Here is a 26,582-nt window from a genome sequence, read left to right on the forward strand (position 1 = left end):
GAAGGAAGGAAGGAAGGAAGGAAGGAAGGAAGGAAGGAAGGAAGGAAGGAAGGAAGGAAGGAAGGAAGGAAGGAAGGAAGGAAGGAAGGAAGGAAACTCATATTCCAGCAAGGAATTGGGTTTGCTGGGCTCATAGCACCTGGACAAATCCTTCTAGGTAAGGATTGGCAAGTGATTATTTCAGGTGACAGAGATACAGTCCATTAATATAGCCTCACAAATTTTCAGAGTCCAGGGAGAACTGGCCAGTGCTTCCCATTCTCAGGAATTTTGTGACATCCAGTGGTCTTCAACCTCCATTTAAGCACTTCCCTCTGGCTGTGGTACTGAAGGCAATCCTCTTATTGATTTTTTCCCATTGCTTATCTGCAGACTGGGGTTCCTGCAACCTCTTCAGCATCCCAGACTCCAAGATTTAGTCACCATGCATCCATTGGATCCATTTGTTCGTAGTTCAGTGTTTTGGGCAGGTAAAATAGGCAGAAATAAAATTAGGCAGAGTTCTGTATACCAAGTAATCTGTAAGGACTCCCCGTTTCCTGGGGAACACACAGTTGGCACATACCCTCTTGAGATCTGGCCATCACACTTTGCTGGGCTGCTGGAATGGAGATCCCCAATGAAATAATCTCTGTTCATGGKCTTTGCCTTGGAAATATCAATGGGAAGTATGGCTCAACATAGAGTAATCAGATCTAACCAGCTCAGGCTGGAGGCCTGTGAAGAAAAACAGCTCTGCAGAGGACAATTCCCAATTGCCAATTAATTCTGAGCACAGAACTGACAAATGTACAGACCCAAAGGTCAAAAATCTCATTTTCCAACAAATTCTTTGCTATTTCCTACAAGGAAGGAGGAAAAAAATGAAAATAAAAATTATGCTGTAATTTAGACTAGCATTTGTCAGAATGGGGTTTTTTTTTTGAGTCTCCTCTATTTTTTTAATCTCATGGTTTGGCATCATTAGTCAAAAATTTTTTTATGATCTTAAGTAAACAATGTCTTTTCTGAAAATTCAGTTTCGTTTCTGCTTCACTACTAAGCCTCACTAGGTGGAGATATTGCACAGCATAATGTTGATGCCCTTCAATGGCATTATTTTCGTGAGGAGGAAGAATTTTATCGCTTAATTCCACAGCTATTTTCTGTGATAGATTTTTATTATTTCTGCATCAGTTCTCACCTCATCCTGACCTTTTCTCATTCTAATTTTTTGTCATTTTGAATATTTCCTTTCCTCAGAAATAAACTCTCTTATCTCCTAATTTAGGCACCTAACTGTATGACCCAACACTCCAGAAATGCTAAACTTGCCAGAGTTACCAGTTTTTAGAAAGTAATAGCAGTCAGCGCTGGCACATCCTTGGCTCATTTAAATATATATATATATATGAAGTCATTCAGATTTGGGTTAAGGAGATGCATTTTTATGAAACAAAAAAAAAATGTTTTTTCTTGCAAAAACATCATGTGTTCCATTCTTCTTAATCTCTAAGGAGAATTAACTCCTATCTACTCTGAAAATACAGGGATCAGAGCCAGGTATCTACCAGAACCAGATGTCAYGACCCAGAAGGGAGAGTACACAGATGGTATGGGGACATATGGCACACAAGTTCCTTCCCACCATGAGTGTCCCTGTCAAGACAGCTTTTTAGCTTTTTTCACTATTTGTTCCTGTATGCAATATGTAGGGGAGATAACTGCCAAGTTTTCTTTTTTTTTTTTTTTCCCTCCATTTAAAGAAGCTGATGAATCTTATTTTTTGTTGCTTGCAACTATCCTGGTTATTCATCCCTTCAGGAAGGACGTACCTCCTTTACCTATCAGTGAATTCTTTACTCCAACAGAGATGCTCTTTTCCTGTCCTCCAATGCTCCATTTGCAATAATGTGGTCATGGCACAATTGCCCAAAAGGTACACACCTAGTTTAAAAAGTACAGTTATCATYCCCTCTGAGGGAGAGGAGGCTAAAAACAGACAGGCCAGTTTTCTTTCTAAATACAGTTACTTGTCCAAGATACCCACTTTTATGAGGCAGAGGGAAGACTGAATTATGCATATTTGAAAGAGGGAAAAAAAACACACTAAGGTATAAGTATTAGGAACAATGTGGTTTGGGAGGAAATACACCTTTTAAAGACTTTAAAGCAGCCCTTCCCATCTCTCAGAAAATTTGTGTACACCATAAATTGAGCGAGAAAGCATGAAAGAACAAAAATGACCACTACTGACTGGAGAAGAAATRAGGTAAAGCTGGGGTGTATTCCCATGAATAATACAGAAAGAGGAAGCACTTCCCTAGYATACATCATTCATGAGACAAGTAGAAAGACAGAACATATACTTTAAAATATGCTCACAGAAATGAAGCACATCAGRTTCAGAAATCCAATGAGAACATTTACAAACCTCCCTATCACAGCTACTGTTGTGCCCAAAGATGTGAGGAAAAGATCAAATGAGTGGGTAAGGACAAAAACAAATCAGAAAAATAATGCACAATTTACATATATGTCTGGATATCCAGATATCCATATCTGGAGCAGTTCAAAACCATCCTTTCTGGAGCAGAAAATTCAGACATTGAACATAACATCACCTCAGTCATTTCATGAGCTTTCCAATTTTCTTYAGATAAATTTTCCTGGTTTTCCACATTTGTAGGCTCCAGTGCTGTATATTCTGGACTTTCAGGATGACGAAGTCCTTTAATAGATCCTCAGTGAATTTCCTGTAAGCAGTTAGCAGAGGTGAGATGCAGAAMAAGAACACTTGTTCTCCCTACTAGCGACACAGTCTGAGAAGCTTTGAGTTTGCAAGAAATCTCAAGAATTTTCATCTTCTTGACAATTTCAAGAGACAAATTTCAGAAATACCCCAATGACCACATACCACAAGAAGAAAATAAATGTGTGAAAGATCACAGATTCTACKCCATTTGCTTAAAACAGTTGGCATCCAGTTGTTCACCTGATATATATTTAATGTTTTGAAGAGTTTTAGATATACTTTTTGTATCATGCATTTCCCTAGCAATTCCAAGAATGAGGCAACAGGAGAGGACCTCAAAGCTAGCAGAAGGCAGATTCTTGCGGTAATGAGCAAGTCAAACTGTCACAAAGGGCAAGAAGAAATAGAAAAATAGAACAGAAAGAACAAGAAAAATGCAAGTTTTGCAATCAGATCTTTCAAAAAGAAAAAAAAAGATATAGTGGTTATTACATTTATAAGGACAACAGTCTACCACCAGCRGCAACATTTATTTCATGTATCTATGTGAGACTAACACAACAAATRTTGTTGCTATCCATAGCCTAAACAGAAATAGTAGCATAGATTTTTTGTTTTAAGGTGTAATTTGCAGGTGGAGTAAGTAGTTACTTGGTCCCCACCAAGTCTTGGTCTACTCCTGAAGGAAAAAGTCCATCTGTAACACACAAAATTTGTGCAGAAAACTCACGTTTTTTAGAACTACCCTCTCAGYATTATTAAGCCAAGAATATCTTAATTTTTCTACCCATGAGATTTGTTCAAAATTTTGGGGAACAAATATACTTCAGAATAAGACGTGTTTTTTTCTGTGTGGCATTTTATAGCGTACATTTTTCCAGAATTTTGTATATGCAGAACAAGACTCCTCTGAGAAATCCCCTTTCCATTGGATAGCCCCATGTTTTTGCTTAATGTATCTGATTGATTCTGGCATGCTTGTGTAGTCCTGTATTTTATCCATTTCTATAAGAATCACTTTAATCCCATCACGGATGAGAGCATTATACATAGCAAGCTGTTGTTCAGAGGCCTCTTCAAACAAGCGGCAACTAGATGGTTCTGATTGCAGAATAATCATCAGTCTTCTGCTTTGCTTAAGGGTTCCATTAGCAACACTGACCACAGCTGTAAGTTATGAAAGAACAATCAAAGTCTGCATAGAAACATCACGAATGATGCAAAATATTTCATAATTTTAAAACTGTAATTATATGGAGGAGTGGCTAGCTGAGAGGATTGGTAAATCTAAGACCTCCCAGTAGTGATTCATAATTCAAATCTATTGCATGATATTACCAATAAAAATACTTTTCCTCAGTCCTGAGGAGCAGATTTCTTCCAAAAACCTCTATAACGCAACTACTATTCCTGAAAGCTAACAAACCCTTTAAAACAAAAATACTAACCCTCATAACATCAGTGCAGAGTGTTTGTTAAGGAAACTTTCTTCTGCACATTAAAAAATAAACTTATAAAACTTTAACTCTCGTTTCCAAAGATAATTGGATTTTAGTTGTTTGTATAATCTTCTGCTAGTCCCAGAAGAATGCATAGAAAGAAAATATATTAACTCTACTAGTTAAATCATACCTTCCCCTGGTAAGTCATCTCTTCCTAATATAAAGAGATTATATCCACACTGTCGTTCTAAAACATCAGGTAGTATTCTAAGAACAAAGGTTTCCAGAGGATAGGAACTGCTGCCTTCATTGACTTTTGGATACAGGACATATGCATCATATATTTTCCCATCTAAAATAAACAAAAATATCCTATTACAAAATTAAAATGAATAGTAGCATGTCTTTGTCACAAGGTTTAAAATTGACTGTTTAAAATAGCAATGGAGGCGGATTCTGTCAAGAGTAACAACAAGGCATTTAAACACTGTACAAATCAAAAGGTGATCAGTGACAGAACTGACTTTTTTTTYCCCCATCGGAGGGGAGAAATTTGCCAGCAAGGGAGCTAGATGCAGGACCCTGAGGTTTACAGGAAAGATCCCCCAAGCCCAGAGGTCCSAAGACATTAAGAAAGTATGTGGCTTGTTGCAGGACTTTCCTCACAACCTCTTCTGAAGCACATTCAACAGCTGTTCTCTCCTCTTTTGCCTTTCCAGAGCAACTGGAAAATGGCAAATCTTTATCATAATAATTTGTGGAGGGGAGAGGGAGGCAGAGAGGGAAAGAAGACTGGCATTTTGAGAGTTAGATTTGCATAATAAACAGGAATGATGCAAGAAACCAAAACAAAAATCAAACTTGAGTTAATTTTAGCTGAACAAGTTACAAAATATGGTATTATTGATTTTTTTCATTAGAACTGTATTAATGTTTTCTGGGAAACTGAACTTTTAAACAACAACAAAAAAAACCTAAATTGAAACAATTTTTCTGTGAAAGCATTTCAAACAGCCATGAATAAATGTTAGCTATCTCTATGCTAGTAGAGTAATCCATCTTCTTTCAAACTCCAGGGAATTTAATCAAGGTCTGAGCTGCTGTCACAGCACTCATATAATAATACAATAATATTGAAATTATTCCAATTTTTTTCACACCTGTCCAATATACTGTCTATACCACAGCAATAAAACCACAAAACAAAAACCACAAAATAGAGAACTGTACCACTCTTTCTCCTGTACGTATGTAACCATCAGAGCTTGCAAGAATTAGAAAGGTAAATAAGAGTAATGGGAGTTGGTTAAGAGAAAGAAGTTACAAAAAAMCAAATCTCACCTCTGAGAAAATAAGAGGTTTTTTTCAATAAAAATACTTAATGCCAATTTATAACCTGTTAGTCTACAGGATGTAGCTCTGCTGAGCACCATCAGATTGCCATCAGAGAGATCAAGGAGCATCATGCTAATTTATTTTTGACCAATGCTTATCAAGACTGCTATGGATATTATTCCTATCTGAACCATGACATGCACTTCATACATATGACTAGGGAGAAAAAAAATACCTTTTTTCAGCACTGTAGAAAAATTTCAAATACATTCTACTAAATAATCACGCTATTTTGATAGGCAACGGTAAACAAAAAATAGATGGACATGTTACAGTGTCATAGCTTGTCATACATACCTTCCTTACTTACAGAAGCACAACCTGAATTACGATACCAAAGTACAAAGTCAATCTTGAAATTCTTGTAGATTATTAAAGTAATGACTGTTATAAGCAAAAAAGATATAAGGCCTCCAATGAGCCATCTCTGTAAATCACGGACTGCACAAAAACACAAGAATAAAATTAAAAAGAAAATGCCAAATTTGTCCAAATATGATCTTTCAAACAAATGTAACAAAAAAAAAACAAAATTAGTACCTCTGCGTTTTAATGTGATATAGGATGCAACCTGTCCAAAGGTATTTAAAGCATGACAGACAAACGGTTGGTCATAATCTTCATCAGACACTTCTGATATTATTAGCTTCATAGTAAGCACAGAGCGTCCATCGTGGGAAATATTTCCCCTGTGCGGAAAGTGGTGAGTAGATCAATAAAATCACTGACTTTCACAGAATCACACAGAATGGTCAAGGTTGGAAGGGACATCTAGAGATCATCTAGTCCAACCTCCCTGCTCCAGCAGGGACACCTAGATTGTGTGGCACAGGATCACATCCAGGCGTATTTGGAAGATCTCCAGAGAAGGAGACTCCATAGCCCTGCTAGGCAGCCTATGACAGGGCTCTGTCACTCTCACAAGGAAAGAAGTTCCTCCTCACATGCAGATGGAACTTCCTGTGTTTCAATTTATACCCATTACCCCTTGTCCTATCACTGGCCACCACCAAAAAGAGTTTGTCCTCATCCTCCCTACATTCTCCCCTCAGATATTTGTACCTATTAATCACATCTCCTCTCAAACTTTTCTTCTCCAGGCTAAACAGGCCCAGCTCCCTTATTCTTTCCTCATATGACAGATCTTACAGTCCCTTCATCTTCTTTGTCGTTCTATGCTGGAGCTCCTCTGGAAGCTCCACATCCCTCTTGTCCTGGGGAGCTCAGAACTGCACCCAATACTCCAGTTGAGGCCTCACCAGAGCTGAGGAGAGGGGCAGGATCCCCTCCCTTGACCTGCTGGCAACACTCCTCCTGATGCAGCCAGGATCCCATTGGCCTTYTTGGCCACGAGGGCACACTGCTGACTCATGGKTAACTTGGTGTCMACCAGGACTCRCAGGTCCCTCTCTGCAGAGCTGCTCTCCAGCATGTCGACCCCTAATCTGTCCTGGTGCCTGGGGTTATTCCTCCCCAGGTGCAGGACCCTGCACTTGTCCTTATGTTCTGATGTCCTCGTGAGGTTGTCCTCATGTCCTCATATCCTTGTGTCCTCATGTCCTCATGAGGTTGACTTGTCCTTATGAGGTTTCTCTCTGACCAGCTCTCCAGCCTGTCCAGGTCCCTCTGGATGGCAGCACAGCCCTCTAGAGTTTCGGCCACTCCACCCAGTTTGGCATCTTCTGCAAACTTGCTCAGGGTGCACTCAGTGCCCTYGTCCAAGTCATTGATGAACAGGTTGAACAGCACTGGGCMCAGTACTGACCCCTGGGGGACACCACTGGTCACAGGCCTCCAACTGGACTCAGCCCCATTTATCACCACCCTCTGAGCTCTGCCATCTAGCCGCTTCTCAATCCACCTCACTGTCCACTCATCCAACCCACACTTTCTGAGCTTCCCCATGAAGATGTTATAAGAGACTTTGTCAAAAGCCTTCCTGGAGTCAAGGTAGACAACATCAACGGCTCTCCCCTCATCCAGTCGGCCAGTCATCCCATCACAGAAGGCTATCAGGTTCGTCAAACATGATTTCCCCTTGGTGAATCGATGCTGACTACTCCTGATCACTTTCTTTTCCTTTCACGTGCATAGAGATGCTCTGTAGGATGAGCTGCTCCATCACCTTTCCAGGGACGGAGGTGAGGCTGAGCAGCCTGTAGCTTCCCAGCTCCTCCCTCTTGCTCTTTTTGAAGACTGGAGTGATGGTTGGTTGGTTTCTTGTAGTCCTCCAGCACCTCCTCAGCTCTCCATGGACCTCTCAAAAATGATCAAGCGTGGCTGAGCAATAACCCCTGCCAGTTCCCTCAGCACTCTTGGGTGCATCCCATCCAGGCCCACACATTTACACCACAACCATTTGACAACGGTTATTTTTATTTCAATTGTCTCTACTACATTTCAGATTAGATAAGCAACCTCATTATAGGAGGGAAAACTACACAATAGTTAGGCATTTACTTACTGGTATTTAGCATAGATGTCAGAATGCTTTTTTGATTTTTTTAAAGATACTTTTCTAATATGAACTAAACTTGTGAGAAGATATTATTTCACACACACACACAGACAAAAGCTTAGAAAAGAAACAGCCATGTTTAGTTTCTCATCCCCTATGAAAATATGTGGAGAAAAAAGTCTGCAGCGTGAAATGGCAAAAAAAAATATGGCCTCAGTAGACAGGCCCCATCTTGTGGTAAGCAGCTCTCAGAGAGGGAAGACACCGAAGGTGATCCACAACATATAACAATTTTCTGAGAGATTCCAGCTACCAGAAGTGGTAAAACCTCTGTTTCACCTCCTGGATCAGATCACACTCAAAAGAACTAAATGTTTTTTAAGGAATGGACTGCACTTTGAAGAGACCGAAGTTGTTTCCCATTCTGCAAGGCCACAAAAATGCCAATGCACCTTCAGTTAGTCATGCAAACCATGCCATGTGACTAGATAAACGTTACTCTAAAATAACTAAATAACTAACATTTTAATCACTACCAAAGCTGAGGATACCACTATCTTGTTAATAATGTATCGTGATACAAAATTATCTAACTTCTCTATTCAGCCTTGTCGTCTTCTTTCTTAAAAACGTATTCTACTTATGATTTAAAATCAAAGATAAAAGCTATATGAAATATATTCATAAAGGTTCTATGTCAAAGCAGTTTCTGAGCAAAAAGTTACCGTTGTTAGAACACTAAGGAAAGAATGAATCACTATCTTTAATACAAATTTTTGGAACCAGAGAATACTGCTTTTCAAAGACAACCATTTAGGACCTAGGCGATCTCAAAAGTCACACCATCATTATGACCTCAATTCAGAGATTGCGTGTCTCTGGATTATGGCCCAATCTTTAAAGACATGATAATGATCACTCTCCTGTAGGTCTTTCTCTTTCTCGGTGAGCACTAACAAAACTCATCATTGTTTTCCCCCCCATTTTTTTTGATGAATACCTTGCTTTACTTATGTCTCACAACTGTAATCTTAAAGATATTTCTCATTTCTTATTTGGTTTCTTTCTCAAGTAATACCTGAGAGTTTATAAATGTGTTTTTTTTCTTCACAGCAACACTTTTAAATGAGGGCTGACCAAAATTAAAAAAAAAAAAAGAAAACCTACAACTTTTAGTTCCTGAACTGTTTTTTAAGTCAATTCTATTTTCTTGCCTCCTCACTCCATTTAATGAATCGTTTATGCTCAGCTTGTTTCCTAGTTGCCTTTCTCATGCTTTACTCTGTGCCTGCCTCAGTCTTCCTCCCACACCCCAAGTTATCATMAGAAATATGTCTCCCTTTTCTCATTTTCTCCATTTTCTCCATTTTCTTATCCTACTGAGCTTCAGTTCGAATGTCATCATCAAAATCTTTCATTCACTCTTCATCTGATCTCAGTTTTCCTTCCTTAGCTTGAGACACTTTAACCCATGCTTCGGTTTCTCCTATAAAGCACAGGTTCCACCTCTCATGGACTTGTTGTGAGACAAACTGGAGAACACAAAAAAGAGTCTGAACTTCATGTGCAGGAWATGCCTGCGCTAATTGAAAGTGGTCTCTACCAGGCCAGAGATTGTTTGGTAGAAATCTATTAGAACTATGAGATTCTCAGTCTTCACAGGGCATAGGAAATTAAGAGAGATTTTTATAATGTGTATAATCCCATGCAAAGTCCATGTGCCCATTATGTTTCAAGTTCCTATAGCAAAGCAGAAAGTTAATTAGAGGAGGCAAGCATTAGAGTTCTTAAAAAAATATTTAAGCAAGTAGAAAATATTACTAAATACATTAATGTCAAAGGCAATGAACTTTAGTTGCTAAAACAGTATTTTCTAATTTGAAAATATACTTACTCATATACTTACTCATAGAATTTTTCAAAAACTCTGCTTATATAATATACATCAATATACATATCATTGCTTGTCCAAAACACATTATACTCAACAGCACCGGTTGCATTGCAATCCACTGTAACCTGTGAGCCTATAACATTGTATTACAAAATGAAAAGTTAATTTCTATACTCTTATTGAAGGTCACAAAGCCCTGTCCACAAAACCTCATAATGGCCAGCTAAGGATGAAGGAGGATGGGACAGCATCAGTTTGGAAATGAAGTTTTTCTTCCCTATCCCTTTCAGAAAAGTTCCTCTAGCAGAGATCTATCCATTCAGCAATGTGCAAGTTGAAAAAGAGACTAGTGGTACCAGAAACCAAATCCAGGAAGATGCCGCCCCTTTCTGTGGCATCACTTTACCTACAGATTCAAAGATGCTTATCTTCTCAAGCCACCTTTTGCAATGGAAACTGACAGATACGATAGAGAATCGCATGGTTTGCCTGTAATTTCCTTTACACCTGAGAAACTGCCCTGAAGGTTTCCAAGGATTTTGGAAGCTACATCCCTTGTCTGCTTTCTTACCTCCAACACTCCTCTTTCAGGAGGTCAATATATAGGAGAAATTGAACTATTTGAGCTATTTTGATCAAAAATGCAGAAGGTAGCACTCTGATCAGGCATAAATTTTCCACTCGCATTTTACTACAGAGAAAACTACTTACCAAGTTCTACTTCAATTGAGTTGTTCCTTGGATAAGATATTTCTGGGGGCATTTTTGGTGGGCTCACTAACCAAAAGAAAGAAAGTCTTTTCAGAAACATGGGGCAGCTGTAGCCTGCCCTACATTCTGTAACCCACCAGCAAACTGTAAAGGTTTCTCTTATGGACATGACTGTCTGCAGTTTTACAACAGATACCATTCAATGCTCAGAATATCACACTTCAGATAACTGCAGCTTCTGATGATAAATATTTGACTCTACATCTCTTTCAAAATGTAGTGTTACTAATCTCTATGYGTTGATGGTGGACAGGTTGTCCCTTGGGATAAGTCATGTAATACTGTATACACAGGTGCTGCGTCACACATGGGGGCACGTCTACAGTATTACCCACTTCTCTATATCCTGGGTAGCCTGACACTCAACACTCCATAGATACAAACTRTGCTTATACAGGATTGCTCCAGATTTGTCCTTCCCTTTCCCTTCCAAAACGTCTGCCCAAACCACTGTTTGCATCCAAAATCACAAATTTTAGTGCAGACTCACTCAGCCTTGCTTTAAGAACAACTGAGCTGCTGTCAGTCATTTAGGAAACCAGAGTGGCATGATTTGGTTTTACTGAGTAGTGACAGCTGACATTACACTAATGATGAAGTTCTAGAGATAGATTTTAAGACTTGAATGATCAGCCTAGCCAGTCTGACCTGCTTACTTTGTGCAAGTGAAAGTACTGTGGGTACTTATACATTGTACATGTGTATGTATGTATACAAAAACTCAATCAATACATACACACAATTAAATGGGAATATAGTCTATACAGAGATCTAAGGGTCTTTCATTAGATAGAATGTAGAAACAGGATTGACCTTTCATGCCTTGGTACCATGCAGCCTTTTCAGTGATGCAGTATCAATCTCAGCACTGTGCTAGCAAAGTAGTTCATGTTTTTACAGTTAGGCCTTTTTATATCTTTTTTTTTTTTTTTTAATTTCATTTTGCAGTTGTGTTGGTGGCTCCCTGACAGAAATCAGTGTACTGAGCTAGACACTCAACACCAGAAATCAGCAGTTCTTGGGCTGAAGAGCATAAAACCAAAAATAGAAGAGACAAAGATTTGAAGGAAACAGAGAGGACTTACAAAGCCTCTACAGTGCTACAAATAGGGCTTATTTTTTTTAATGGTTGCTCTTGTAGCAGGGGAATGAATACAGAAGAGACAGGCGGGACAGAAAAGGTGCAGCTGCAGCAGAAAGTCCTATGCCTCCCAAGTCTGACAGGACCCCTGTTTAGGGACCTCTGCAGCTGGCCCAAGCAGCACAGCTCTGACGTGCACCATCACAGAACAGGGGAACCAGTCTTCAGTACAGTGTCAGCAACAAGCTGAATATGCAAGTTCTCAGCCAGCATTTATTTCCCTCATACTTAGGTACAAAYAAATAGCTCTAAGCATCCTTATCCACAAATTTATTTTTCAGAAATCTAGACTACATTTTGGAGTCATTGGTATGAACAAAACAACAGTGATGATAATTACTCACCTATTACATTTAGCTTGATGTCTCGTGAAATGTTATATTGTTTTCCATTGTGGATATATGATGTTTTGCATGTATAGTTTCCTTTATCATATAAAGTTACATTGAAAATGACAAGATCCTTGTTTATGGAGGAAAATCTTTTCCCTTCCAGGAGCTGACAATCCTAAATGTGTGTAGAAAACTCTGTTAATTCATATCACCATGTTTTTCCATGGCTTGTCTCTCTCTTAAAGACAATCTGACTTTTTAAGGGACCGCAACATAGTGATGGAGGCCTTCTGGAGACTAAGAGCAGAAGCAGCATGAAAGGGAAATGGTACTAAAAGCAAAGCATGTTTCATTTCAGCCCAGAATTTTTGATTCAAAGATTCTCCAGTTTGTTTCCTATAGAACTTCCAATATGAAAGACAGAAATGAGAAACTGAGATGCAGTGGTCAGGATTTGTAAAAGCATTCATTAATGAAGAATCCTTTAATAATTAGACCCCTTGTTTCAAAGTACTGAAGTACTAGTACTTGAACACTCATGGCTCCATGGGCAAGAAGCAGATATGCTACTGAAGGCAATACATCCTCATAACAGAAAGAGCCTTTACATAAGCAGATGCAATATTAAATGGCATTTCTTTAATGGAACAATATTGAACACATACTGGATATTCAATGATGTATTAAAAACATTTTTTCACAAGAGTAAGKATTGTTATAATTTCACTGGCAGATAAAAACGTGCCACCTGCTGGCTAMCAGGTTCAACATCTACATTTAACCTGAATTTCTACCCCATTGTTCAAAGGCCAGAATATATCTTTAAAGATAAAAAGTCTTTTTTTTTTGCCTCTCAAATTTGTTTTAAAAACATTCTCCCCATATTTCAAACAAATCCATATTTTTTCAACTACAATAACAACAGTGATTTGTATTTTATATAACAGGCAGCTAGAACAGTATAAAATGCACCATTCTCACCTTATACCAACGCACAGGCAAAGTATTCTTCTCATCCCTGAAATAATCCAAGTGTGGGCACACAACCTTTCCAGGTGATAATGTGGATATCACATTTTCTACAGCAAATTTTTCATTTAAGCATAAGCCATCAACCCTCTCAAACACTATTACTTTTGTAYGCATTTTGCTGCAGCTGGTCAGATTCCTGCAATTAAGAAAACATAACTGAATTAAGCTCCTTATTGTATTGTCCATATAGAAAATATACAGTACTCTTTATGGAGAACAGAGAACCAAAATAGAGAACCAAARTTCTACCATTTCTCTAATAGGTTTACTTTTATTTAGGCTTTCTAAATGTGAGAGCTGGACATACAGTATTCTGATTGTTGCTTCTGCAATATTAAGGTTCTTTTATGGCTCCTTTAGTGTACAAAGCTTCACCTCCCTTTGCAGTCATTGGTCTACTCTGTATTCCCTCATTTACTTGTCCAGAATCCTCTCTCTACAGTGACTTCAGAGAACCTAAGGAAAACAAGAACCCTGCATTTTCTAGCCTATATATATATATTTATTTATTTATTGTGAATATTTCCKATCTTTTAATTATTATATCCTGTAGCTCCAAGATTCTGCTTGCTTTCTAAAAGTTATTCRCATTGGAGTTCACTTTTGTAGTAATGTAATTTTTTTTTAACCTTCACCTTATGACACATTCATAATCTCCAGAATCTTCTAACATTGCAGGGAGAAACCAAATTAAACTCTTCTGCTGATGAATTCTAGAAAGCTTGTCTCTAGCCACGGGTGTCTGGTTACCAACTTTATACCATGTTAAATTGTAGTCTCTATTTTTAAAATTGAAGTCCAGTGAGCAATTAACAGCAAGAGGCTGTCCAAGAGGCACAAGAGTTTCGCTCAACATCTCATCGTTGGAGTCACATTTCCCTGAAGGAAAACAGATAAACGTTAAAGAAAATCTCAAATATTAAGAAAGAACATACTTAACTTGATCGTCCAYATTTACAAAGTTCCTTGGAGCTTCCACATTTTTTTTAAATCAGCTATGAAGAAAAAAACTACAATTCTTTGCCTTAAGACTAGAAATATTATCCAGTTACATGTACAGTTACATCATTGGATTGAAATGCTGGTTTTTGAAAGCAGACTTTACATTGCAATAGAATCTCTTTTTTTGCGGCAGATTTTCATTTGTATGTTTTAGTTCAGATGTTCATTATTAGACTATTTGTTTTTATCCAGTCAGTTTCCTCTGCATGTACCCAAACACACATATGTGCACAAAAATTTCATTTTGACTGCCYTTTTTTGTTAACTTTTCTTCTTAACTGTAGTCACGACACACATCTTCAAGACACTGTTCTTTCAATGTTAAAGTATTAAAAGAGGACACTGAAGTCGTTGTTGCACAAATATTAAGGCTGCTAATAAAATCTCGACTACTCCTAATTTTGTGAGCATTTAGAGTGGAATTATTACAAGTACTTATCACACTGGACCCAAGGAGTTTCCTATGGGAAAACAATTAGCAACATCATGAGCACTTAAAAGGGCACCAACTTTGGATACTGTGGTCACAGTTCAGAGTCAATATTCTATATATCTAAAGTTCCTCCTTTCATTAAAATTTAATAACTGCACGAGRAGTCATATACATGTCTGTCTAGCTCAAAATCCTGTCTCTGATAGCAACCAGTGACAGATGCACAAGAAAATAAGCCTGAGCAAGTAAAAGTATTGCTTCGTTTTTGGTGCCTTCCTTCCCTGTCACATTCTGCATGAAAAAAAAAAATGCCAAAAAAAAGGCAATGAATTCATTGCCTTTTATCATTCCTTTGGCTATTATGTCTTCTTGTTAAGAGAAATAACAAACTTCATCTTATTTGGAGCAAACTTATTCTCTGCTCAGTGACATTCACAATTTTATAGTGCTCCATCAGCTCTTGCCTCAGTCCTCTCTTCTTTACCCTAGTCCTCATTCATTTAAGGATACCTCATACGGATACTATCCCATCTCAGTGGACACTGTCTTTCATTTCTTTATTTTTCCTAATATAGTTTTTCTAAGACTGACCAGAATTGCAGAGTTCAAGACACACATTCACCATAAAGCTTTCTACTTTCTACTCTCTTCCGTTCTCAATAATTCCTGTTTGCCTTTTTGCTCACCAAGGACAAAGCTAATGCTCTCAGAAAGGATCCTGAGATGTCAGAAGAGCATTTTCCCAAGTGACTCTGACTAACTTAATGCTCAAACTATTTAAATAAAGTATACATGRTTGTGCTATGTTCCTTCTGTGCCGCTCCACATCTTGACATTCTATCACCAATCACTCAAAACCCAGAAATCGYCCCCATAGTCAGCATTAGTTTTGACCATCAAGGATAACTTTATACTGTCCACAGATCTCTTCATCATGCTATAAACCTCCAAATTATTTATCAAAACTCTGAACTGTTCAGATGGCAGTGTTGATTTCCCCATAACTAGGACAGTTATGAAATGGAGGCTAATACTTATCTTCTGTGGCCAGAGAAACTGATGAACTGACCTCTTTCCTGCTGCTACAGCCCAGTGCTCTAAAACAGCGTTGTRTTTAACACACTTCCTCTCTGCTGATCAGAAATGTCTCCTTGTGCGCCCAGGCCCTCCATTATCTTCAGGGAGCAGGCAAGAGTTTTAAGACACATGCAGAACTAAGCAGACAAGGGAAGTGTCTCCTGTTACTTGGGCAGCMAAATAACTTAACTACCTTTCTGTATGTTTGCTAGATTTGTCAAAAAAAAAWAAWAAATAAAAAGAAAGAAAGAAAGAAAAAGAGAGAGAGACTATTCAACTATTCAACAGATCAGTGAGCCTTGGAGTTTGCTAAACTTGCTAAAAAACTAGGCAAGGGAAACTCATGAAATTTCAGTTTTTAAAATATGGCACCACTGAAAGACTCTAGGTAGAATTACAAGATTAYGACAGCATCTCATTTAGACCTTTGGAAACGTTTTAAATATATGATCTACCAGAATTGCTGGTTGACAGCTGAAGAGCAGAAATAGATGCAACAAAGTTGCCTAGTAATCTTACAAAAAATCTCCATAAAGTAGCTTGCAGTATTAATTATCAAATCAGTGAATTTTCCAATATGAAAAAATCATAAGGATACATCCTGTAAAGCTAAAATTAGGAATCAGTTTGGAAGATGATCAGAATACCAAATTATCTGTTTCATATGTTCCTGTTTTTAAGATTGTTAAAAATAACTTTTTTGTGACTTTTTACTTTTAACATTGACTTTCACAGAAAGATCCTTCATAGCCACCAAAACACTTACCTACTATGATTAAAGACAGAAATATTGTTATGATGTTGCATGAAAACAATGTTTTTGTTGTCATGTTTTCCTGCAGAAAAGGTGAAAAAAATCCATCATTGGTTTTCAGTAAAAACTTTCATAAACAAAAGTCAATTTCACATTATACAATTGCTGTTAGTAATCCAGTTTCTTTGCAACAGTTTCTTATAGAAAGCTTTCAACATATTTTAGGTGTTTGTATTCTATTACATGGAATTATCTGCCTCCTGGGAAAACACAACCATTTCCAGCATTAAAAAGCAATAGTTGTGTATCAATTCTACTACAAAACATTTGAGGTTTTTTAGTATCAAGGAAAGTGAAGACTAACTTTTGAACAGAAAGCAAGGCTATTCATAAGAACATCTACACCAGAGAGATCAGAGGTCCCTCTAAATCAACCTCCTATCTTGAAATGTTGCCAAGAGCAGATGAAYTGGGAACGAAAAAGATGGAAGAGAGCAGGGATATAGTGACATTCCTCCAGATTGGGAATGGCTCTCTCCCTGCCCCCAGATTCCACCAATTTATGATTTAAGTTCATTCACGATTTAAGGTAATTAGTACCAAAATTAGTATCTTAGTATATGTTCTGTAATTGTCTGTTAATGACATTTCAGTTTGAAATACATAGATTCTCCCATAAAACATTCCATAAAGAAACATTCTGGCACTGAAATTCACTGCCCTCCAAGATGAATACAAATGCAAAATTCTCTTTTTTTCCTCTTATATTCTTATGTTCCCACAACTTTCTCTATCAGCTTGGGAAGACAACCTGTTTTGTTTCTTTTTGTGTGTGTATGTGTGTGTGTGTGTGTGTGTTTTTACACATTAATCATTTACTGGCCCTCAGAAATCTTTGCTAGACTTCTTACTTATAATGTGTCTGAAGAAAAATCTATTATTAGTCATATGCCTACCTTACTGTGTTTTATCTTTAGTCTACCACAGTTTACACAGGGCTATGAAAAGAAAAATGCAAAATGCAGCTCCTTAAACCGAAGCACAAACAGGAGAGCTCTGTCTTCTTGTGATGAATCTTTAGCTGATCACCAATTTATACGCCAGGAAAAGACGGCCCTTTCAGCTGTTTTACTTCGAACTGACTCAGAAGTGTGCCGTACATTGAGTCACGAGCATTGCTTCTTGCAGGGCCCGCTCGCTTCCTTCTTCCCCTCCTCTTCCCTCCTTCCTCATTGCAATCTTCCGTTCTAGTTACCAGGCAGGTCTTTTCTTGCTTAGCTGTACAAAAGAACGAGTCCCTGCAAAAAAGGTTGGGCAAAAAAAGAACATAGCAAGTTGGGACTGAAGAGACTCCTGTTCTGATCAGTTCTTTTCTTTATAATTTCTCTGATTTTTTATGGCTCCCTTTCATTATAGCATTATCTTTTTTTTTTTTTTTACTGCTGTCTCTAGGTGCTTCCTCAAGCAATTTTTGCCCCCTACCAGTAGATTCAAAAGAAATGGAAGTGCAGTATTTGCCATGTTATGACAAAACAGCCTTCCAATATCTCGCTTCTCAAGAATCCAGTGTTCTCTTTAAAACTTTTTCTTGGCCTGTTGCCAACAAGGAAGAGCTGCAAATATATAGGCCCACTCAAAGCCATATGCATGAGCTGCTCAGAGCACATTCCTCCAGCCTCTGACCTTTTATGAAGTAAACACTTTCTTTTATGTGTAAGGTATATATCTTGCAGCAAAATCAGGCTCTGCACTGTGGATGGGGTCATATAATACATGATGAAAATAATAAAGCTGTGAAAATAATAAAGCTGATGAAAATAATAAAGCAGTGACATGACAGTTACAGGTATTACCATTCTCCACAATAAACAGCTACATTTCTCTCTTTTCTTAGGCATTTTGTCCACTTCTTGAGCTTGCAATTTGCCTCTATAGCTTTACCACACAGGAAAGCAAAATTCATCTATAAAGTATCTTTACCCTTTTTTCTTTTTTTTTTTTTTTTTTGGTACCTGAGTACATGTTCATAAAGTTTCAACTTGAAAAGAAATATTGTCATTAAATACATAAAATAAATAAATAAAGCTTAATTTTTAGAAGGTCTTCACCGATATCACCACCTGAATTACAAGATCCACAACAGCACACAGTACAGCACAATTTACGTCAAACTGTGTGATTGAATTGATAACATCACCTTTTCCTCTGCTCTTTAATGTTTTTAAGACTATATGTTCAATAAAAAAACTAGTCTCAGCAGCACTTGAAAGAAACACAGCTTTGAGTAATTTTTGCATACTTGCGGTRCTTTTCTTTGAATGTCTCATAATGAGACACACGTTTTGACTAAAAGATGAACAAGTCCTGTTCTCAAAACTGGAAAGAACCAACAGAAAATGAGAGTATGACACTACTTCTTTCAAATCAGCCCATAAATATATTGAATCTGGATTAAAGAAATATATATTTTCTTAACCACTTCTGTTGCCTGTGAGGTATATAATCCATCAGAGAAAGCTTAATCAAGGCTCTCACTTCTGATATAGGGAAAATGTTTTTAACAARAGGACATTCCTTACACAATAAGGTGTTAGCTCACCCATGCAATGAACAGTCAGATTCACATTATTGATCCATCTTCAGTTATTTTTTTGTCAATCACTTACATCCCGTATGTATCCCCATACATACACTTATCCCCATAAGTGCTAAACATTTCTCAAAATCCTTCATTTCAAGTCCTTACCCGTTCCTGGAGCCATCCSTTGGAGCCACTGGAGCACACCTATGACTTTCCAGCGTCACCAGAGCAGCGTAGCTGCATTCCCAGTCCTGCGCCTGCACATGTTGGGAGTAGATCCACAGTTCTGCGAGACGTGCCAAGMGCRCTTACCTTCTTGGAAGGGACACCCMGGAGTCAAAATGTAAATTTAAAATATATATATTATATATATATATTAGAGTACTTGCATAAATTCTCTCAAAAACTGAGTCATCTCAAAACACGCATTGTTTGAAAAGGAAAATTACGACCTTTAAAAAAAAATTTAAAAAAAAACCCCACTGGAACGTGCAAGCTGCTGTCAGCTGTCAAGTCGCAGCGCTCAGGTCTGGCCCCCTTTTCCACCTGYGCCCGCCGAAAGCGGCACATCCAGGTGGCACTGGACGGGTGCCGCCTCCCGCAGCCCCGAACCAGCCTTGCTGCACGGCTCTCCAAAGCGGGCGCCGYGGGTGCCGCCTCGGCTGTTGTGTCCTTGCGCAACGGGGCTCGTTCCCCGGCGTTTCGGCTCTCTGAGCYCTTCCTGCCCGCGCCGCCCCATCACCCGCTTGCGGGGAGCCAGCCGGGCTGCCCTGAGGGGAGGCTGTGCCCCGGTGCCCCATATCCGGCTCCCCCTCGGCCCCAGACCTTCCTCCCTCGCGTTTTTAATCCACCTGTTTATTTATTTTTATGAGAAAGGTGTGACATACCGGTTTTGAGGTGCCCCTTCCCTGATGGAAAGCTCAGGGGGTGACCCGAGGCGATGCCAAAATCCAGCACTGGGCACTGGGAGGGCTCTGGCGCCGTCTTTGGGAACGGGTTGCCCAAGCCCGCTGTCCGTGCTGCGCCTAAGGCAACAGCTGTTGCTGTAGCAAAGAGAGGAGACTTGTGAGTAGCAGCTGATGTTTTCCATCCCTCGTGCTGTATTCGCTAAATTTGCTAAGATGTCTCTAAAATTCTTTTGCCATTGGGTGGCCTCGTGCCTCCACTGCATGTATTTGACAAGCTTGATGCAATTGATGAAGAGCGAAGGGTACCTGCAGTGAGTGCATCAGTCCTTTTGAGATCTGAATAGGAGGAAATTAGAGCAAAAATGTTCACTTAGATAAGGAAGAGATGGAAGTTGGCTGGGATGAACTGTCTTTCATTACCACAAAACTTCCTTTTACTTCTTTTTCCACTTCCACCAATGGTTCTGTTCAGCTTTCCAGCTGTCTTCCTCAATTTATAATGTTGGTAGCCTATCCTGTAYTCATAGACTTTAGGTGTATGCACATGGTTTGCACTGGCATTTTAGTWTGGATCAAGTGAGTGCCTTTAAAACTCACCTGCCTCTCCTCACTCCCCACGCTTTGTGTTATCAAGCAGCGATGGAGCTTTGAACTTGAAGACAAGCTCCAGCTGTAGGTCATGCTTTCTGCAATCTCTGAAAGCAAGCTAGTCTGATGGAAAATCTCCTGAAACAAAGACGTAGTGTGTGAACATCGACTCCTTTGCACTGCCTGATGTGCTCCACAGAAATCARGGCACTACTTGCCCATATTTATCCTTGGGTCATAATGTGAAGTGCTCTCTCCCTATTTGGGACAGGTGACAATGACAAGTAAATGTAATGGATAACAAAGGATAACATGCTTTCTTCCACTTGATCTGCTCCTGGTAAATCATCCCATCTATGTAAAAGGAGACTATAAATACACCGTGTGTCTAAGTCACGTCTAAGTCATCCAGAAGTTTATTCAGAGGAAAGCTACCTGTAGTCATAACCCTATTTTTTAGTTTTGGGTTGCAATAGGCATGCCTTATGTAAGGATTCTCATCTGAAACTGAGCAAGATATATAAAATAACTAAGAATTTTAAAGTCCTTTTTATTTTTCTACCACAACCACCTTAAGCTTTGTTGTACAAGATAAGCTCTTGTTCAAGACATAAAGAATATCGTTGTACATTAAAATATATATCTCTGTATCTTTGCTAAATTTGCAAGAAAAGAAAAGCCAAGAAATATAATTACATTTAACTGCTCAATCATACTTAAAAGTGCATAAAACCGCTTGTTTTAATAGCTGTAACCCAAAATTAAAAGTATTGAGAACGTTACAGCGATCTAAACAGACTTACAAGTGCAGACTTGCACTTGTGTATGTGTATGATTCCATTATACTGAGCAATCTCACTTGCAGTTTTAACACTGAGAAACTGACTTGGCATTTACATCTTGTGAACATCCATCTTAGAATAATTTTGGAGTTGTTAGTAGGGCAATCAGACATCCTACAGTTACAAAGAGTTCTCTGGCCAAGCATGGAAAGTAGCTTGTTGTTCTATCAGGTAGGCACATATTTATTATTCTTTAAAAAGGATTTTTTTTATGATAAAATCTCTTTGCTTCCTCACCCTCCAGGACAATGATTCACTAATTTTCATCCTTCCAATAAGTTCCCAGTTTATATGCAGGGATAGAGGGCTTCAGACTCATCTGGGAGGATGKATATCTGAGCAAAAGCTATTAGAGAGATCTTCAAAACCTGTATGCGACCCTGTGCCACCTGCTCTAAACATGAGCAGTGAAATAGGACTTTAATTCTATTAGGATGAGGAGAAGAATTTAGTGTGATCGTAAAACCCTTCTATTTGCTTTGAGAAAAACAATAGAGAATGCCGTATGAGAGACTTTTTTTTTTTCTTTCTGTTATTTTAATTTCATATTCTTTACCCACTTCATCTTGGAAAACAATTATGATAGACTGGTGAAAGCTGAGTTACATGGGAAAACCATCGTGGCAAGGCTGACAAAGGAGCCAGCCTTTGGAGAGGTGACAAAAAGTTGTTTTCTGTGTAATTTAGCAATGACCCAACAGTTGGAAGGGAATTACATGGCTCTGAGGTGTGGCTCATAATAATGTTTGAAAATGGACTCATCGTCACTGCTGTCAGTGATGACAGTAGTTTCTTACATAAAACTAAGGGCTTACTATTCAGAATCACAGACTAAGGAGTGTTTCTAATGGGTGGTTCATCTCTCTTTAAAAGGCACACAAATTTTTCTAGACATCACTTTAAAAAGTAGAGTAAAAAAATAAGCTGAGCACACAATAGATTTTCAMTAAGCACAAGACAAATAAAATAATCCAGATCTACGACAAATACCTTGCTAAATTCTACCTGTGGGTGATGGTGCACATAAAGCCTTTAGGCATAAACTGCTGAGCAAGTCTGGATCTTTTCTTTTTTTGTTTGTACATCGTAGATGGACCACTGGGATTGTCTACTAAGTCCCTACAACCTAACCTCCAGATATTGAGGTTCAGTGAGGTACTCCAGATGCACTGAGCAATCTTAGCTCACATTTACATGTGACTACACATGAAGCCATTCTAGCCAGTAGAAATAATCACGTTGTTATTCATATTTTTTGTGAATATATACATAAAATTACAATGCTTTAATTGTAATTTAGAAAGTGAACCAAGTGTGGCAGAGAAAATAGTGTATAGGGATATAAACACCTGACATACAAAGTCCTCTCATATATATATTATCTACATCTCTGCCTTTTACAATAGGATGGCATCTGCTACTTAGGAAGCTGAAAAGAGTATGGTTTTAGTTTGAGCCTAATCATAATGTATTTAAATACGTTTAAAAATTATAGTTACATTCCTATTTAGAAAAGAAATCAACTCATTTTTGCTTCTAATTCTCATTTTTGGTTACAAACGTTGCAAATAAATAAATAAATAAATAAATAGGGAAGAGTCACAAAAATGTCTTCTACCCTGTCCCAGTGAAGGGGCAAAGCAAAGCAGAACAAACAAGGACATGTAATATTCATTCACCAAACTTTTTGTTTTAAGTTACACATTTAAACATCTTGTTTCAGCTCATCACAGCATGAAAATGAAAYGTCTGAGTTACATTCTGATACAGTTCACATCTACATTCTTTCACCCTGGTGTCCCAAATTCTGTCTTTCTAGTAACTCCCAGTGAAATCAGACTACGTGGCCCAGGCAGCAGCTGCATTCGAACGAGCAACGTCCTGCTGTCTGATGCAGCAACGCAACACAAGTGGTGTTAAGGGAGGGCACTCGTAACTGGGCACAGAGGAGGGCATAACTGGGCATAACTGAGGAGGGTGCTCACCCCTGCCATCTTCCCCTGTCCCACTTCATTTCTCTGCTTTCACCATATAATGTTATTCATCAATCAGGAAGCTTCAGGATGACCCAGGGCCACATACTGCTTGTGCTCRCTGAGGAACTGGATCCTACAGCTGAACGTGCTGCAGACTTCGCTCCAGACCCTGAGGTGAGGGTGCTGGTACTTCTTCTTCTGCACTTCTTGTGCCCAGACGATATTTTAGGTAAGTCTTCTAGTTATCCGTCTTACTCATTCCAATCTTACTATTTCCATGTATCAAGTGGCAGATCAGACGTAAGGGAGCTTGCCAGTGATTTTTATTGCATTTTAATTCTTCTAGTTCCCAAAGAATCACCAGGAAAGTGCATTCCTTTGAATAGGACATACATATCCTGTAAGCAATTAAATGCTCGTAACGAACAGCCATCGCCTTCTTCCTGGCTTTTAAACTGTGTCCAAGAAAATGGCTCATCATGCAAGGAAAAAGAAGTTCTTTCCAAACAATTTGGATGTGTTTATCAGAGCAACAAGCACCAACAACACAACTGAGACTACAGTGATGTCTAAATGAGAAATGGAAAATTAAAACCAGACCTTCTCCTTTAATTGAAGAAGCTGGAATCCAACTTTCCTGGAACAAACAACTCTCATCACTCAGCTAAGTTACTTCTTGAGTTGCTCCGAGAAGCTGGTCTCTGAGGGGTAACAGCCTCACCAAAACTAACCCTGTTAAAAATCAAAGTAGCAAGCTCTGCTTTGCATGTGTTTTGCAATAGATTTTGGGACTGGTAACACAAAAACATCCCTGAATTAACACTGCAAATTTCTCTTTTTTTGTTTGTTTGTTTGTTTGCCTTTGCTTGTTTATTTCTTTTTTTTTTATTTTTTTTCCTAGAGTTATTTTCTTTAAAAGCTTTCTTTTTTCCTTATACATTTAGGAACAAAATCCAAAACAAAGGGGGGGATTCCTTATCTTATGGCTCTTCCATATGTTCCCATATGTTCTGGCTATGCAGAAGCTAAAGAACTTCCCAGATCCTGGGAGAAAAATATTCAGAGAATTACAGAGGTTGTATTAAAGCCCATTCCAGGAGAACTCTTAACAATTATATTCTTGCCAGCCTATCTAATAYTGCATGAAAAGCTCAAGACAAAACTATAAGCAAAAAGAGTTGCCATTATCTTTACTAGAAAAAGAAGACAAAGTGACATTCAATAATAGCTTCTGGGAAGAAGCTCAAAGCAATAAATGCAAAAGCTACTGTCCAAACTTAAAACTCATACTCTTATATGATCCTCTTCTCTTTTATGACCAAAAATATTCTGTAAACCTTAGTTAAGCTCATTAGCGTGCATGAAATCTATGTGAGGTCTCGTATTCTTAGACATGCGGTGAAGATTGAGTTGTTCTCACTTGAGTTTTGCCTGGAGCAGACTAACTGTTGAAGATAGCTGTGCTATCTAGGAAGTAAGGTGTTACTTCTGTGCTTATTAGGAAGTAATGGAAAATGCTGGAAAAGTCCTTCTACTGRCAACTCCATTTAGTGGATCCAGACGCATCAGCAGCCAACCTCAGCAGACAACTAGGAAACTTTCTATTACCTTCCTTCTGAAATCTCTCTCTAGCCAGTAAAAGCTCCCTGAAATATACACTGTCAGCGTGAAGTCTTTATTAGTGCCTCCAATTGTATTAGTGCCTCTGGCCTTCACTCCCAGCTGAGATTTTTGAGTTGACCATAAAAGGTTTTTTTTTTATTTATTTTTTATTTTTTTTTTTTTCTGGCAGAATAAAGTTAATCTAAGTTGTTAGAACAAAACAGTAAGAATTTACAAGAGTCAGAACTGCTGCTTCTGTGAGCTCTTACCCAACAGAGGCCATGCAAAATCTCACCAGCGCTACCTGAGGCCTCCTTTGCATTGCCCATCGTGACAGCACGAGCCCTTCAAAAGGCAATGGCTTCTTGTGGTTCTTTCTTCCTCCTGCCCGAACACAGCAGTCATCCTGTCGTGCCTTTATTCAGTGCAAACAAAACAGTGCAGCAGAAAGGGCAAAATCCACCGTGGCTTCTGCCCCCATCATCGTTCATCACGTCCAAACCAAGCGCAGCTCCTGCACGGACACCACTGCTGACAGAGGTGCCCACAAAACCCACGGGGGGCAGTTCCTGCTCTCCCTGGCCGACCCCAGCAGCAGCCCTTCAGTAAAGCATGTAAATTGCATTCAGCAAATAAAGCTGCACAGTCTTGCCACTATTTCCAGAAACCGTTTCCTACACTCCGGAGTGCCTAAGGCTGATCTGATATTCAGATCCCCGGCATGTCAGGGCACTTTCCAGAAACTGCATGACTCGAACAGCCAGTTCAACATTACTTGGCTTTTCTTTGGCAGTAAATACTCGTATGTGACTGATCCTTGCCTGTGTAGCAAAGCTGTCACAAAAACACCCCCTGCAAGTTTTAATTGCAAAGCAAGCATGTTCAGTGCTCGAGTCACTCCTAAATATTACGAATAATCTCCTGCTAGATGTTTTTGCATTTCGAAGAGACTGAATTTCACATGCTAGTATCAAACTTCCCTGGAAGGTTAGCAAAAAGGCACAAGGAGAGACACACAAAATTGGCTCTGTTTAATGAAACATAAGCATGTGCACCCTGAAAGAAGGTCAGGGCAGCGTAAGCACCTCAGAGAAGTTTCTCCGAGGCATGTGGCAGAGCAAGGCAGCAGTCACTGCCGGGCATCCCCTGCTGCAACGCTGCCTTCCCAGCCAGTCTCAAGCGAGATGGGATCCTTTCTGCTAAGGGACTGGATTCCTCTGCCAGGGGAACGGTCTGTGTGGGTCACRGACAGCAGGACCGGCCCCTACAGCACTCCCTCCAAAGCTCTTGCTTTCCTAAATCAGATCAGAAGCTAACACTTCCCCACGCAGCCAGGTACAGGCTTTATCTCCCCTACAGCCGAGATGCCCTTCATGTCTCCTTCTGGGACCCCCTTATTTCCCCTGGCTAAACTGTGCTAAATGTACCGAGCCCATGATTAATGTGATGGTTAAGGAGACCCTTCCTTCACAACACTTTCTTGCAAGCAACAGCAGGGCTAATAAAACTGCTCTGTTTACTGACACTTCAAAATAAGGCTGCCTGAATGCACAGAGGTGAAAAAAGCAGCACCATAAAAAGAATATATCTATATTTATGTATATAGTGTTTTATTGCATT

General features: G+C 39.0%; 1 protein-coding gene across 1 annotated transcript; it reads right to left on the reverse strand.

The window, feature by feature from the left end:
• Positions 1–3,517: 3,517 nt before the first annotated feature.
• LOC112954965 (interleukin-1 receptor type 1-like) lies at positions 3,518–17,522 on the reverse strand. The gene is given in 12 exon segments (XM_026048248.1): positions 3,518–3,574; positions 3,576–3,901; positions 4,367–4,528; positions 5,869–6,012; positions 6,112–6,260; positions 9,936–10,056; positions 10,635–10,700; positions 12,180–12,342; positions 13,149–13,335; positions 13,835–14,078; positions 16,478–16,547; positions 17,422–17,522. Coding segments are annotated over 11 exon segments (1,683 nt in total). The 5' UTR covers positions 16,542–16,547; positions 17,422–17,522.
• Positions 17,523–26,582: the final 9,060 nt, after the last annotated feature.

This window comes from Nothoprocta perdicaria, unplaced genomic scaffold (genome assembly GCF_003342845.1).
Source record: "Nothoprocta perdicaria isolate Ctin4 unplaced genomic scaffold, notPer1 scaffold_521, whole genome shotgun sequence".
Classification (NCBI taxonomy): domain Eukaryota; kingdom Metazoa; phylum Chordata; class Aves; order Tinamiformes; family Tinamidae; genus Nothoprocta; species Nothoprocta perdicaria.